We start from the raw sequence: 15,351 nt of genomic DNA on the forward strand, positions 1-15,351 counted from the left end.
CAAGATTGCAAACACAAGTATCCGAAATGCAGAATGGCGCTAGGCTTACCGCACCGTGACGTCACTGGCGGAAGATGGCAGGAGGGAGGGGTTACTATATTTGGGCAAAAATGGCCGCTCCCAGACTCAGTGATCGCAATAAAAATTATTTTTATCTTTCTATTAACGTTATTAATTAAATCACTGTGAACGTATTAGTTTTATATATAAATAATGATCCATAGATTATTCCTTGCTGACCGGACTTTTCCTTTAAAAGGCACCAATACATCCAAACCAACACAACCTTAAAAACCCAGAAAACAATCCCAGCTCATCCTAATGTTCTAAACTACTTTATTGATAAAGGAAAATAATACAAACATCTTTCACATAGTTCAACTCCTCCACAAAAGCTGCATTGAAATGCTGATGTTTGCTTCCTGCTCTGAAGCAGAGGAAACATCGATTAAAGGAGCAGTCCACCTTTTCTGAGTAACATTGGGATCTTTAAAACCTTTCACTGTAAAGACGCTGCAGAGGAGACCCAGGCTCTGCTTTGGTTCGAGTGTCGTCAGGCGTTAGGTATTTCAGAGAGACGTCCCTGCATGCAGAAACAGGGGGGGAGGGGCAACCACTGCCCTTGGGGCTCCGCAGCAGAAGAAACAGTCTGATCCCTCAACACTCATTCATTAACAGACAGGTTTCAATAATACTTCAATATCACTGCAAAACAAACAAAGCATAAAAATCAGCATCTGAAGACAGAAGGTTCCAGCAGAAGTCTTCGGGTTGGAGAGCAGAAAAAAAGGGGCGTGGCCTCAGACTGATCTGTAAACTGGTGAAAGTGTTCATCGAGATGACGCCACATATGGAGCTGGAGTAGAACAGAGATGTTCGGGTTGTGGAGAAGTACTTAGAATATCTAAGAGCTGCACAGTATTTTACAGTCTGGGTGGCGTCAGGGGAAGGCACTGTGGCGTCTGATTGGTCGAGATCGGCTCTCTCTCTCTCTCGGCTCAGGGCGGAGCAAATCTGTCAGTTATCCTCCCAGCATCATCGGCTCCTCACTCTGCTTTGTCTTTCCTCTTGGCGGTGAACGGCACTTTGTTGGCGACCGTTGAGCCCACGCTGGAGACTCCGCCGGCCACGGCTGAGACTCCGCCCTTCACTAGCCCCACCCCCATCGACGGGACTGTGGTCACAGCCGATTTGGTGATCTCCAAGCTCTTCCCGCCCACCCAGGCCACTCCTCCCACCGCGGCGCCGACGACGCCCTTGGTGACGTTAAAGAGGCCGCCGGTGACCCGCCACACCATGCCGGGCGGGGCTGTGGCGTGGTCTTTACCAGGGTCTGGAAAACAGATCAAACACAGATGTCTGATTTAGCCTGTTGTAGGAATATGTGGGAACCACTGTGGCAAATTTAATTTAGATTTTCCATTGCTCCAAGCACAATCATGTAGCAGTTTAACTCTAGAGTTTCCATCTTATGCAATGTGATGGGCCTATTTTTTTTATTATAATTTAAAGTAATCTACTGATGGTATGAAACAGGCAGTGTGTTGTTCAATGCTGTAGCACAAATATTGTTTACAGTGCGACCGGTCTAACTAGGGAGTAGTAATATGGCGGCCAGGGGCTTTACTTCAACCCTGTGCTACTAAGGTGCAATCAGCAATCCAGTGAATTAATAGAGAGCAGTGGTCTGTGTGCTAGCTGCAGCTCTACTCTTTTCTATGCGGCAGCAAACCCACTGTAAGCATATAATAATAATAAAAAAAAAAAAAAAAAAAAACATGTCATGCAAACATTCCAGAACATTCTGATCAGATCTGTCCAGCTTGAGAGGGGTGGTTTATGCCGATTCCCAATCAGAGCTGCATGCATATAAACAATCAAAATAAACATGCTGGTCAGAGTGTTCTGACTGGCATGTTAACATTTCCAGTCTGGTCGGCCATTTTACTCTGATTACCCATGTCCATATAAACGGTACAATCAAAATATTTATATTTTCTGCAATTTTAAAATTATGTTCTGTTAAAATGTGAGAATTACCCAGCCCTAGGAATCAACATTTTTCACCACCTTCCTCACATCACCTGGTTCTGATTTCAAGGTCAGATCCATCCAGATTAATGGCAGGAGTGGAGGCCTAGTGGTTGCTCTCAGAGCGAGACCCTGAACCCCACTCGGCTCCCCGGGAGCCGCAAATGGCAGCCCACTGCGCCCAAAGGGAATGGGTTAAATGCAGAGAGTGAATTTCTTTGTGCTGTACTTGTGACAGTGTAATTAGTGCAATAAAACGCAGAGCGACAGTCATAAAGGTGACTCCAGTGGATTGACTGAAGCTGATCTGCGTCTGTCTCTGAAGCAAAGACATGATAGAAAGGGAACCAAACATCCAAACATGGTCTGGTGGGATGAAAGTGATCCAACTCATTCCCAGTTTGTCAGATCTAACTCTAAATCATATGAACTCTGAGCTCTTAATGGCTGCAGAAGGGGAGATGCAATCTTAACTGTAAAGATCTTTATTCATTTTAATAAACAAAAAAGACTCACAGCTAAAAGTTTGTCTAGATTTTTTTGTTTCATCTTATTTTAGAAATAAGCAGACATTGGTTATAAGGTAGAGTTTTTATTTTCCTCTAATCTTTATTTAACGTTAAATAGATGTGAAAATATAATTTGCTGATTGGTTACATTAGAGGGCTTTAACTGACTGACTGAGACTGCTTCTCTGATCCTCGGGAGGCCGCAGCGCCATGGTGACCCAGAGACGCTGGGGGGGGCCTGACCCTGTGCAAAGTGTCTCAGAGCTGCGCCACAAATACACTGGAGCTGTAACCGCTGGAGCACACAAACACCGATCCTCCTGATAGAACAAGCCTTTCTTCAACAGCACCAGCAATATGTGAGCCCAGATTGCACCATGTTCCCCACTGAGGTCCCAGCATTTAGACACGTCCCTCAGCTCAGCGCTTACCCTCTGGTGACTGGCTGTCGGCCGGTTCGGCTTCATCTGACGCCAGGCTGGTGCCGGGCTGGGGCTCCACGTTCACGCTGTTCACATCCTGGAACCAAAACAGGAAAAATCCTGAGGTGGCATCAGGAAATAGACCAGACCACGTGAAAAATTCCAAATAACATTCCACCGTTTAGTTTAAATTCAGACAATTTATAATCCATCTCCTGGATTAAATTCAGTCTAAAATGGAATGTTTGTTTCTGTAAAGGGGGATTTAAAGTTAACCATGCAACAAATTATATGTCAGATTAAATAATACTACTATTACTTATACGATAGTATCAAGGTGCCACTTTATTGCATTCCTTATACTATATCCGTTGGTTGAGCTGTTCTTTTTCCATCTCTTTGCAGATGATGAAGCAGACTGAAGATGTTTTATCATTATCTCCCTTTTATCTCCTCTTTCTTTCATCTTTTCTCCTTTTTTTCTGTTTCTCCTTTCCTATTCTATTTACATTACAGTGTCCATTTAATCTGTAATAATCCCTGCATAATTATAATAAAGCTTATATGCATAAATCAAGCGGAACACAATGGCGATAGCCATACTGCTCCACTGGGGAAAGTAAAATCTGTTGGGCTCTTTTTGGCATCAAGACAATTATAATAATGATAAATTATTATAATTATGATAAATTAGTTATTTTATTAAATTAGTTATTTTTCTGCAACATGATGGTCCCGGTTCTTTAAATAAGAGATGCACCAATCCAATCTGATATCTGGGCTGAACATATCGGCCACCATGTGAGTGAAGGCTTTAGACTTCACATAAACAGTTAAAAGTGACAACACAGATATAAATGTAATTTATTTGTTAATAAATATAAAATGTAAATTAGCAGCAAAAAAATAAATAACAGTTCCATGTAAAGTGCACCGAATTGCATCTCTGATATCAGATTGCTGATATTCGGTCAATGTATCTAAAAAATGCATCTGTTTTTAATAAAGGTACCGATTTATAATCCAAACTTCAAAGAAGATATTTTATCTATTAGTCCTAAAGTCCATAGCTACAAATTAATCAAAATAATTAATTTCACAATAAGAAAAAGTATATACATATTTAGTAAAAGTGTAGATTGGTGCAGAAAAAGGTCAATTTTATATTATTTTAATAATTGTTTTATAAATTTTGATGGGTCCAAAATATATTAGGCCAAAAACATCAACATAAAGGATCCTGTACTAACTGGACTAATAGATTGAAATCATGTAGGATGAGCTCAAGCGTTGCCTCATCCTGCTAGCTCTGTGCTAGCTGACGCCATTTCTCACTGCTTCATTTTTCAGCTTCAAGCAAAATAAATAAATAAAATTAGTGTAAACATCAGTTAAACTTTTGAGGCTTGGTGTGAAGCAATGTGAGGTCACGCTTCCCACATTTGCTAATGCTAACCATTAGCATTAGCTGACCTTGCAAGCTGCGCCGAGTGAGAATTGGCAAGCAGGAGGGCGCCACCTACTGGCTTGGAGGAAGTAAAACTCATAGATAACTGTATTCACTTTTATTGTAGTTTAACTAACCCAAAACAATGCATCAAATAGAAACAAGCAGTTAGGTCAGTGTTTTAGTTTTGATGCCTTAGAAGAAATAACAGTAGGGATCAGATCAATGGATAAAGTGCTGGTGAAGATTCTCAGTCATCCGTACGGAAGAGGATTAGGGCCAGTGAAAAAAAAAAAAAGTTAACTGATTTTTAAATTTTATTTCAGAGTAGTATGGGTAACAAGTCAGCTATGGCTTGATGCTAACATGTTTGTTATCTGTCAGAATTCTGAAAAAAAAAAAGCCAGAATTCTGAGGAAAAAAAAGCCAGAATTCTGAGGGGGAAAAAAAAAAGTCTGAATTCTGAGGGGAAAAAAAGTCAGAATTCTGAAATAAAAGTCAGAATTCTGAGAAACAATTCTGACTTTTTTCCCATACTAAATTGAAATAAAATTTTAAAATCTGTAAAAAAAAAATTCCAGTGGCCCTAATCCTCTTCCGTACATCCAGCTCATAGTCATTCCAAATAAAGTTCAACAATCCACTGGACTTTGTTTCCAACTTTGAAGACGTTTCGCTTCCCATCCAGGAAGCTTTTTCAATTCAAAATGTCACAAAACAGCGTTGAGTTCAGAGGCTTTAAAGAGTGGACCAAAACCACAGCCTTGTTTTGGCTTAGAAAACATGCAGATTGAATTAGCATGTCTCTTTCAGAGACATAGACAGGTATCAGGTATTGCAGGTTACCAAAGAACCCAACGACTGCCCATTCCTAAGGGGCGGACCCGTTCGTCTGGCTCAATCTGCATGTTTTCTAAGCCAAAACAAGGCTTTAAAGTCTCAAACTCAACTCTATTTCTGACATTTTGAATTTAAAAAGCTTCCTGGATGGGAAGCGAAACATCTTAAAACTTGGAAACAAAATCAAGCAGATTTTTTTTACCTTTTTTGGGATCAGAGATAAAGGTTCAGCTTTTTCGGATGGACAATAAATCCATTTGAAAATGTCCTTGCTCAGGAGATCTATAAGCTAATAATAATAATAACTTTATTTATCTCACATTGGAGAATTTACCTCTACATTTAACCCATCCCCTTTGGGGAGCAGTGGGTTAAGGGTCTTGCTCAGGGACCCAGAGTGCAGGCTGTGGGGATTGAACCAGGTACCCCCTCATCCCCTCGGGGAGCAGTGGGCTGCCATTGTGCGGCGCCCGGGGAAAAAGTTAAAAAGCCACAGTGGGGATGTTGATATGTTTGGATAATCTGGTGTACTTGAACACATCACAGAAGAGCAGCTGCTTTGGGGAGACCTCTTCTGGCTGAGAGGGACCCATCAGGATGGTACCAATGGGCCGTCCTGATTGGGTGCTGCAGGCGGCTGGATTTTTACTTATTTTTCCACCATAACCAGAGATATTAACATTCTTCCCAGCGTTGTTTCAGACGAGTAATTTGATTCTCAGACCTGTGGACCTTGTTGCTGTTTAGATGAAGTTCTGATGCAGTCCACCTTTTTCTCCATTGTAGCTACATGAGACACCTAGTGACACCTGATAGAGTTTTAGCAATGGCTGGGAGTGTCCTGGTGTTACCTTTAAAAGCTTCCCTACAGAAGGCTGCATGGAGCTCATTCAGGAGGAGTTGGGATAGAAAACAGGTCTGCATGTTTGAGGGACGGCCTCAAACATTAGGGTTTCTCTTCACTACATGGATCAGGACAGAACCTCGCGTTCCTTCTGGTTCTTCCACCGGGCTGCAGCTCTCCACACCTATAATGCCTGCAGCTCTTTGCAGATCCCATCGTTCTCCGTCTGGTCGCAGCATTTCTGACTCCCTACCTTCTCCCCGAACTTTTCCTCAGAGTTTGTCCTGAATGCAAACCAGACGTAGAGCTCTGCTGTTATGAAACTCTGGATCTTGGCATAAAGTCTGAGGAGGATTGGGAAAGACGGAGGCCTTCCTGGTGCCCAATCTTCTATCTGCGCTGATCGACATGGAGGAAAACTCAGAATCTGTTTGCTTGCAGCTGAATTTCACACGAGGACACGACTGCAGCTCAGAGTCACGCTTAAACCAGTGGCGGCCGGCCCATAGGGGGCGCTGGGGCACCGCCCTCCCTGATAAGAAGAGAGAAACGTAAAATATATTTTTAGAAATTAACTCATAAATGTCTGTTTTACTCTCTAGACTGTGTAACTATAAGCAAAACAAATTATATAAACTACATTTCCCTATCTACTGTCATTAATTTGTGGATTTCCACAGACAGACTCCTACCGTCTCTGTTCTGGGGGCTGTGATCAGACTGACCCACATTTGCAGAGAATCTGTCAATCATGTACTATTGCTAGGTGAATTTAATGGCCAATCAGCGTCTCGGAACTTTATGGTATTGGGGCGCTGAAAATACTGCGCTTTTACAGGCTTCTCTTCTGAACCCAAGCGCAGGTGCAGACAATTAGAGGGAAGATGGCGAATGTAACGAGCGAGATGCAGCTTCCACCAAATTCGGTGAGATCCTTATTTATCTACCCGTTTGCCAGAAGAACATCCCTGTTGTATGATATGAACATTTCATTTCATGGTTATTGTGACTGTGACGAATCCACCTCGTCGCTTAAAACAACCTCTCTAACTTTGCGCGCCACACACACATTCCTGTTATACTGTGTTTGTGAGGACCAATACACTCGCGCTGAGACCAGTAGCTCCATGAACTTAAAACACACAAGCTGTTCCTGGTTACCTGCTGGCGTATTGAGGGTGCACACTTAATATTTCAGTGGGGTTAGCCGTGTGTGTGTGTGTGTGTGTGTGTGTGTGTGTGGGGGGGGGGGGGGGGGTGTGGGTGTGTACGTGTTTATGCGGGGACTTGTCATCTTCAGTCTGGCTGCGTCTTTGCTGGGTTCAAACCCAGTTTGGTGTAATTGAATAAGTCAATGAATCTGTGTAAAAGAATTAAGTTGTAAAAATTATTTGTTTTTGTACATCAATTGTTTGTGGAGGTAATATATGGACAAAACTGATTAATGAGAAGAAATCAGAAATAAGAGAGCCTGAGGTGAGGGGCTTAAACTATTTAATGAGGGCTGTGGGAAGAAAAGCGGCAATTTTTGTTTTCTGTTTCTTTGTTACATTGCTGGTAACTGGAGAGAGGCTGAGGCCCAGAGTATCTTGTATATGTTTAGTTTCTTTTGCACCCTGTTTTGAGTTTTTGAGCTCAATAAATCACCAACACCGGTAACCCGACTGAGACTGGATTCTTGGAGGCCAAAGAACCCCGTCACAGTGACCCAAATCATCACTGTTACTGTTATTATATAGTAAATTAAATCATTACTGTTAAATTGTATGTATTGTCCAATTGTTTATTTGAATTCTTATTCCGGGTTAGTTGGAGACATACACTAGGCTATATCAGCCCCACCAAAAATATTTTTCACCAGCCGCCACTGGCTTAAACGTGTAATTATCATATTTTTAGCTCCCTCTGAATCTGAAACTTTGGCTGTTTTATCAGATAGTTTTGAACTGGTGTGGTGTTTGGTTGGAAGTAAAGGCCTCAAAGCTCCATCTTGTTGAATCCATGAAAACCATGTTCATGTTTCCACCTTGAGACATTTAAGAAAAGACAAGGCCTCATTCTTCTGCAGCCAAGAGCTGAAAACATGAAGCCTGACAGCCTTTCAGTGAAATATGACGCACATTTCATCTTTTTTTTTCTTAATTTATTTAATCTGAAAGGAGATATTCATCTCGGTCCTCTTCCCTTGTGACTCACAGCTACAGTTCTTGCTCTTTTTTCTTTTTTTTAATAAACGCAACTGTAGTTGCAGGAGGGGCTCATATGTTTTAATGTTAGAAAATAAACATTTCCTCCTGAATAATAAACCCCCCTGTAATGTCTCCCATCTTCACTGAGGGAAGCAGTTGAACTTGGAGCATGCTCTGACACATCTGTGCCTTAATGAGATACTGGTGCGTCCTTACCTTCACCATTGTTCCCAGTGCGTCTCCCTGAGCTGCTGCAGGTCCTGATGTCAGCCTGTGGCTCTGCAGCTGCAGCCTTCAGTCCTCCTCTTCAAACCAACTCACTAACTTTTCTGCACAACTGCTCCTCTCTGCTCCTCTGTTGCTTCTGCCGACGTGGCGCCTTCACCACGCACAAGCGCACACGTACACGCATTAATCCCCCAGCTGTCAAAGGCGATACAACAACAACCCAGACTTCCGGTTGAGCCCTTCAAAGTAAAAGAGTCAATCAGGAAAAAACAAGATTCAAACTCAGAACCTTTTAGCTAAAAGGCAGAGATGGAAGAGTGGCCAAACAACGCTGCTGTTCTGAAGTAAGAACAGCATTAATTCAACATTTAATAGAAAGTAAAAGATTTACTGAATTAAGAGTCAAAAGCTACTTAGTATAAAAGCTACTGAAGAAACTGTTGGCCCATAAGATCCGATTTTATGTTCATAATAATTTAATCCACAGAGTTATGTGCCAATTGTGGTATTTTGAAGTATAAAATAAAATGACACAAATAGACAACATGGTCATAAAATGACAAATTCTTGTAAATGAAACATTTTGATTTTCAGCTTTCAAAATCAGAATCAAGTTTATTGCCAAGTAGGTTTGCACTTACAAGGAATTTGACTTGGTGTTGTTGGTCCAGACAAAAAACTAAATAAGATAGAACATATATATATATATATATATATATATATATATATATATATATATATATATATATATATATATATATATATATATATATATATATATATATATATATATATATATACACAGAAGCTATCTACACACAGTAGACTGTGCGTTAATGTAACGCAGAAATCCTGATTGGGGGAGAGAAACATTGTCCAGTGTGACGGGCGGCTCTTGGCCTTGTTGATAAGGCTGGTAGCAGATGGGAAAAAACTGTTTTAGTGACAGGAGGTTCTGGTCCTGATGGACCGCAGCCTCCTGCCAGAGGGTAGTGACTGAAATAATCTGTGACTGGGGTGCGAGGGATCAGCCACAATCTTCCCTGCACGCCTCAGAGTCCTGGAGGCGTGCAGCTCCTGGAGAGATGGGAGGTTGCAGCCAATCACCTTCTCTGCAGACCGGATGACACACTGCAGTCTGCTCTTGTCCTTAGCGGTGGGACCAGCGTACCAGATGGTGATGGAAGAAGTAAGGATGGACTCAATGATGGAGGAGCAGAACTGCACTGCATCATTGTCCTGGGAAGGTTGAATTTCTTCAGCTGCCGCAGGAAGTATGCAGGAAACCTACAATGCAGCAATTGAGTTAATCTTTCCCGCTATCATCGCAGACCCAGCCCCTGTACAGAGAGAGGAGGTCCTCTCTTTCAGCCAGGCCAACAATTCCCTCTAACGACCCCCCTTTCAGAGACATAGACAGGTATGGGGCATTGCAGGCTAACAAAAGAGGCCAAATGACCCCCATTCCAAAGGGGGGGACCTGTTCGTCTTTCAATTTGCATGTTTTCTAAACTTAAACAAGGCTTTGTTGGGCTCCTGTATAAAACTTGGAACTCAACACTATTTCTGACATTTTGAATTGAAAAAGCTTCCTGGATGGGAAGAGAAACGTCTTAAAACTTTGAAACAAAGTCCAGTAGATTGTTTTTAACTTTCTTTGGAATCACTATGACCTGGATGACGGAGAATCTTCACCGACATGAAACATTTTTAAAATCTTTTTTTTTTTTACCTGAACTCATGAAACCAATATTAACCGTTGATATCCTCCATCTGGTCTGTCCCCGTTTGGCTGTGTCTCCATCCTGGACAGAAATATCCGCTGCGCTGCTGCCATCAACGCTTTCGATTACAGATGATAGAATTGAATCTCTTTTTTAAGTGTTTGGTCCAATTTCTCTCTTAGACATAACTATGGGCTCAGATTTTACTGTCGGTACCAGTATTTTCTAACAGTGAAAATATTCATGGATCATTGTTTCTAGGTTCCCTTTATGCGTCTAATACCCCATTTACACTACCCTTTAAAACCGTGCCGAGACCGGTCCGAGCTCAGTAACTGAGATAACTTATCGTGTGTAAATGGAAAGCAAACTGAACTGAACCGAGCTAGACACAACCGAACCGAGCTAACTGCAGACCAGTTCCAGAGGTGGGCTCAGCTCGGTTTTTCCCTGGCTCGGTTCTCTGATAACAAGAGCGCATGAGCAGAACGCGTCATCTCCGTCTGGCTGCACATCCCGATTCACACTCCATTCCTGTAGGTGGCGGTAATGCCCCTCTGGAAGTTGTTTGTCAACCAACAAAAAACAGAAGAAGAACAACAACTTCTTCTTCAACTATAAACAGAAATCGAAATATTCTCCACGCAACATTTTGATTTGCTTGATTCCCTCCTCCTTCTTCTTCTTCTTGTGTTTTATGGCGGTTGGCAAACAACTTTTGGTGCATTACCGCCACCAACTGCTTGATTTCCTCCTTCAATACTGGCAGTAATACCGCAGATCGTCACTAGGAGGCGAGGAGTCGAGGAGCCGAGATAGCGTGATGTGTAAACGGTCGTCAGAACCGAGCTCGGCCTGGTCAACTGATCCGAGCTCGGACCGGTCTCGGCATGGATCGGTTTTTCAAGGGTAGTGGTATATTTCTGTCTCCTTGAACCCCAGTCAGCCTCGGCAGATGGCCGCTCACACTAAACCTATCAGACTAAGTGGTTGGGAGGCAGAACAGTTTAGGATCAGGTAACTAAGAACTCCAAGGTACTCTAAAAACACTCTCACCCCTGGCTAGGGAGAACAAGAATAATCTGGGGTGATGACTGGGTGGATCAGATGAGAGGTAATGAGCAACCAGGCAGATTTAGACAGGTGAATGAAATGAGGGATTAAGCCAGTCATTAGTGCCGAGATCATGACATCCTTCTCTCTTGTACAAACTAGTTTCCAAAGATTAAACTATATAATTAACAGTTTAGGCTGACTTGTACTTTTTCTGATCTCTAACTACAAATAAAACCTTCTCTCTGATGTACCTAAATCAGAAATGATCCTTCAGTTAAACATAATATTAATACAGTGGTTCCTTTGCTTGGCTTCAACATGGGGTGTAAACCCAGCTCCAGCACAATGATCCACCGCCGTCGTGCAGGGATAAGAGGCACAAATAGATGGTTTAGTTCAGGGGTGTCAAACTGGTTCCAGAAAGGGCTGTGTGGCTGCAGGTTTTCTTTCCTACCAAGCAATAGCACACCAGATTCCATTCATCTCATCAAGGGAGTCCAATCTGAACATGATGACTTGATGAGATGACTGGAGTCTGGTGTGCTATTGCTTGGTAGGAAAGAAAACCTGCAGCCACACGGCCCTTTCTGGAACCGGTTTGACATCCCTGGTTTAGTTGGTGACCAACTAAACCAGGGATGTCAAACCAAATCAATTAGAAAAACAAAGCCCACAGAATAGACCAACTGTTGGTCTATTCTGTGAGTTACGGTTTTTCTAATTGATTCGTGTTTTTTTTTTTACTGATGATCACTATTACACAGTCATTTTGGTTTCATTAAATACATTTGTAAAATCCAGAAGTTGTTTTAGTTGCCTAAATAAATACAATCTTAAGATCATAATAATTTTATTATGTTCCTGGAATTTTAACAAAGCCCTTGTCGTACCCTGTAACTACGTTTAGCAGAAAAAACATCTTTTTAAACATATTGTAGCTGCCATCAGAGTCAACTCATTTAAATATTTTTAATATTTAGTTAAAAACAAGACATACTAGTATTGAAATTAAAGGTTAAATCATAAATAAATAACTTTTATTTAATTTATGTTTATGTACGTTGGTTAAAAAGCTCATTAAAATGTAAGGAGGAACCTATGTTTTTTTTTGTTCCGCATGTCAGGTTCTTGTCCATGGGAAAGATTGATTGACACAATTCGTTTGGTTTTTTTTGCGCCTGTTTTTTCAAGAAGTTTCACCAGAAAGCTTTAAGACTGGTTTTCTGAGAAAAGCTGTATAAGTTATCTTTATTCCTCTGGAGTTTATGCGGCCAATGAGGTACGACTTTGTTTTACTTGGATTTATTTGTGTAAACCTTTATATTTTTTTTTTAGCTAATTTGGGTTTCTGTTTCCCTTCTTAGTTCTGACGGCATTTTTTGGGGCTTTTTAAGACGTGTCCACAATAAATGGCTGTTAAAACCAAAAGAATGACGTTAAGCCTTGATTATCTCTAGAGGACTAACGCATATAATTGGAAAAAAATATCCATAATTGAACTGGAGAGCACCTTCAGTGACTGACTGCTGCACCCTAAATGCACCAGGGAGCGTTATCACAGATCCTTCCTCCCAGCAGCTGGAAGACTCTAGAACCACCACTGTTCCCAACAACCTCAATAGGTTGTTACATTCATGCTGATTTTTGTAGTTTCTTTCTGGGGCTAATAACACGCTGATGTATTTTTATTTTTTTTTGCACATCTGTGATGTTGCTGCTATTTTTCATATATCCATTACTACAAGTATGTCCACAGCTGTTTACTGTTTATTTACTCTGAAGATATAGAGTATTTATATGATAAAAAACACTACAGTACTTTATGTGTTTATCTTTTATCTGTTATTTTTATGCAGTTTTCTATGGTCCACATTGTGTGACCACTTCTGCTATAACCTTTAGCTGCTGTAACACCACCATTTCCCCATTGTGGGACAATAAAGGGATTTTCTATTCTATTCTATTCCCTTCCTAAGTATTTTCTCTTTCTCAGAAATAATTTTGTTGCAGTTTAAAATCCAACTGTTATATGAGTGTGTGAGTTTTTTTAACTCATATTTTTGTAGATAATATTATGATTTTAATGATACTTTGAGTTGTACTTTTGCAACAGGTTCCATATAAAAACAATGTGGACTTTTGTTTTGTAATCAGGAAGCCAGGTGTGTCGGTTGTTGACGCAGCAGTTCCGGCTCCTTCCCCGGATCCTGCATCAGCCTCTGTTTGCCCTGCTGGTCTGATGTGGAGGTGAGAAGTCTCATCAATAACAGATGAGTTATCTTCAGGAAGTTCAGGATGAAAAAGTTCTTTAGTATCAGATTAAAATATAGCTCATAAAAATTACTTAGGATATGAGGAGGTAAGTATTAAATTGATCAGTTATATTAGAGCCAAAGAAGTTCACCCATGATTATAGCTTGTGGTAAGGAGCAGAAAACTAGGCAGTAGCCTAGGGCCCAAAGTTCCTGGTGGCCCCATAAAACTATTTCCATATATGGTTAATATAACTGTTCCTTATTTGTGCACATTAATTATATTTTTGATAAAAATCCTTTTGCTAAAATGCCATCAGAACGCTGATAATATTAAGTGTGTCTCAGCCCCCCCCCTTCAGTGTCCACCATATTGGATCAGTCCATTTGCTGCACAAACACAGGAAGGAGCAATCAGCTAAGTTAGAATGGGCTTAGTCAATGGAAAATCCTTTATTCCTTTTGAGACAGCTTTAAAGTTGCCAATATGAAAAGAAACAGGGACAACAGAAAACATAGAGTGGAAAACACCAAGAGAAGGGGATGAGAGCAACAAAATGAATGACGTATAGCTATTCTATAAAAAAATCTGTATAATGGGTCTTTTTTATGTGTTGTCTTATCAATTCACAGGGCACCCTGCCTGCCTTTACCTAAGGCCCTAAATTTTCTAAATCCACCCCTGCTTTTAGAACAAGAGCTGAACTGATTGCTGCAGAGTTTGGTATCATTCTCCTGTCAGTGACCCAGTTGGATCAGCAACATTGGGCGTTCCGGTACTGGTCCACTCAGTGACTCTCCAAGGTTCAAAGGTCGTGGGGTCCATATCATCAGCCCTACACTGCTGCATGCCTGACTCTTAGTTTTCTCCTCCACTGTGTTTGAGTTTCTTTAAACATGGAGCTGTGTGTGTCCTGATAACATCTCCACTGTGCTCTAACCTGTCCTGCTGCCATCTTGTTTAAGAGACAGGAGAATCTCTCCTTTGACCTTTCCATAGAGCCAGACCTGCTCAGTGTCGTGACCTCTAACCTTTTACCTGCTAAATGAGACCTGCTGAGTCTGAGATGGAGCTCTTGGGTTTGTGCTCATTTCTCTGAGCTTCACGCTCCTGCCTTAATCCACTGAGCGTCCACTACTGAAAATATTGGCAGCCCTCTGAGATTTTTCCTCTTGGGAATAATGTCTCTCTTTGTAGGACGACAGACTTCAGATGAAAATGACCTTAGAATCCTTCCAACAATAATTTGCATCATACTAGCTCCTCTGTCTGCTGTCATTGCTGTTAAATCAGTCTTAGTATTTTTCATAGCAGCAAACTGATTATAACGAGTCTTTAGTTGTTGATCTATTTATTTAATTTTATTCTAAAAAATGAACTATAGTTGTCGTCCATCTGACGTTGCTGGCCTCATGCAGGGAACTCGGTTTAAATTTAATTTTAAAACGTTGATATGTCAGTCCTAAGTTTATCTATCTATCTATCTATCTATCTATCTATCTATCTATCTATCTATCTATCTATCTATCTATCTATCTATCTATCTATCTATCTATCTATCTATCTATCTATCATCTATCTATCTATCTATCTATCTATCTATCTATCTATCTATCTATCTATCTATCTATCTATCTATCTATCTATCTATCTATCTATCTATCTATCTATCTATCTATCTATCTATCTATCTATCTATCTATCTATCTATCTATCTATCTATCTATCTATCTATCTATCTATCTATCTATCTATCTATCTATCTATCTATCTATCCATCCATCCAACCATGCGGAGATGCAGGGGAA

General features: G+C 40.9%; 1 protein-coding gene across 1 annotated transcript; it reads right to left on the reverse strand.

The window, feature by feature from the left end:
- Positions 1 to 319: 319 nt before the first annotated feature.
- zgc:153675 (uncharacterized protein LOC768179 homolog) lies at positions 320 to 8,668 on the reverse strand. Its single transcript, XM_038296719.1, has 3 exons — positions 8,499 to 8,668; positions 2,972 to 3,059; positions 320 to 1,333 (listed from the first exon to the last, which is right to left on the reverse strand). The coding sequence occupies exons 1-3, from the start codon at positions 8,505 to 8,507 to the stop codon at positions 1,047 to 1,049; spliced, it is 384 nt and encodes a 127-aa protein (XP_038152647.1). The 5' UTR covers positions 8,508 to 8,668; the 3' UTR covers positions 320 to 1,046.
- Between the last annotated feature and the right edge of the window lie 6,683 nt (positions 8,669 to 15,351).

The sequence above is a fragment of the Cyprinodon tularosa genome, unplaced genomic scaffold, assembly GCF_016077235.1.
Source record: "Cyprinodon tularosa strain WSP-4 unplaced genomic scaffold, ASM1607723v1 ctg375, whole genome shotgun sequence".
Taxonomy (NCBI): Eukaryota; Metazoa; Chordata; class Actinopteri; order Cyprinodontiformes; family Cyprinodontidae; genus Cyprinodon; species Cyprinodon tularosa.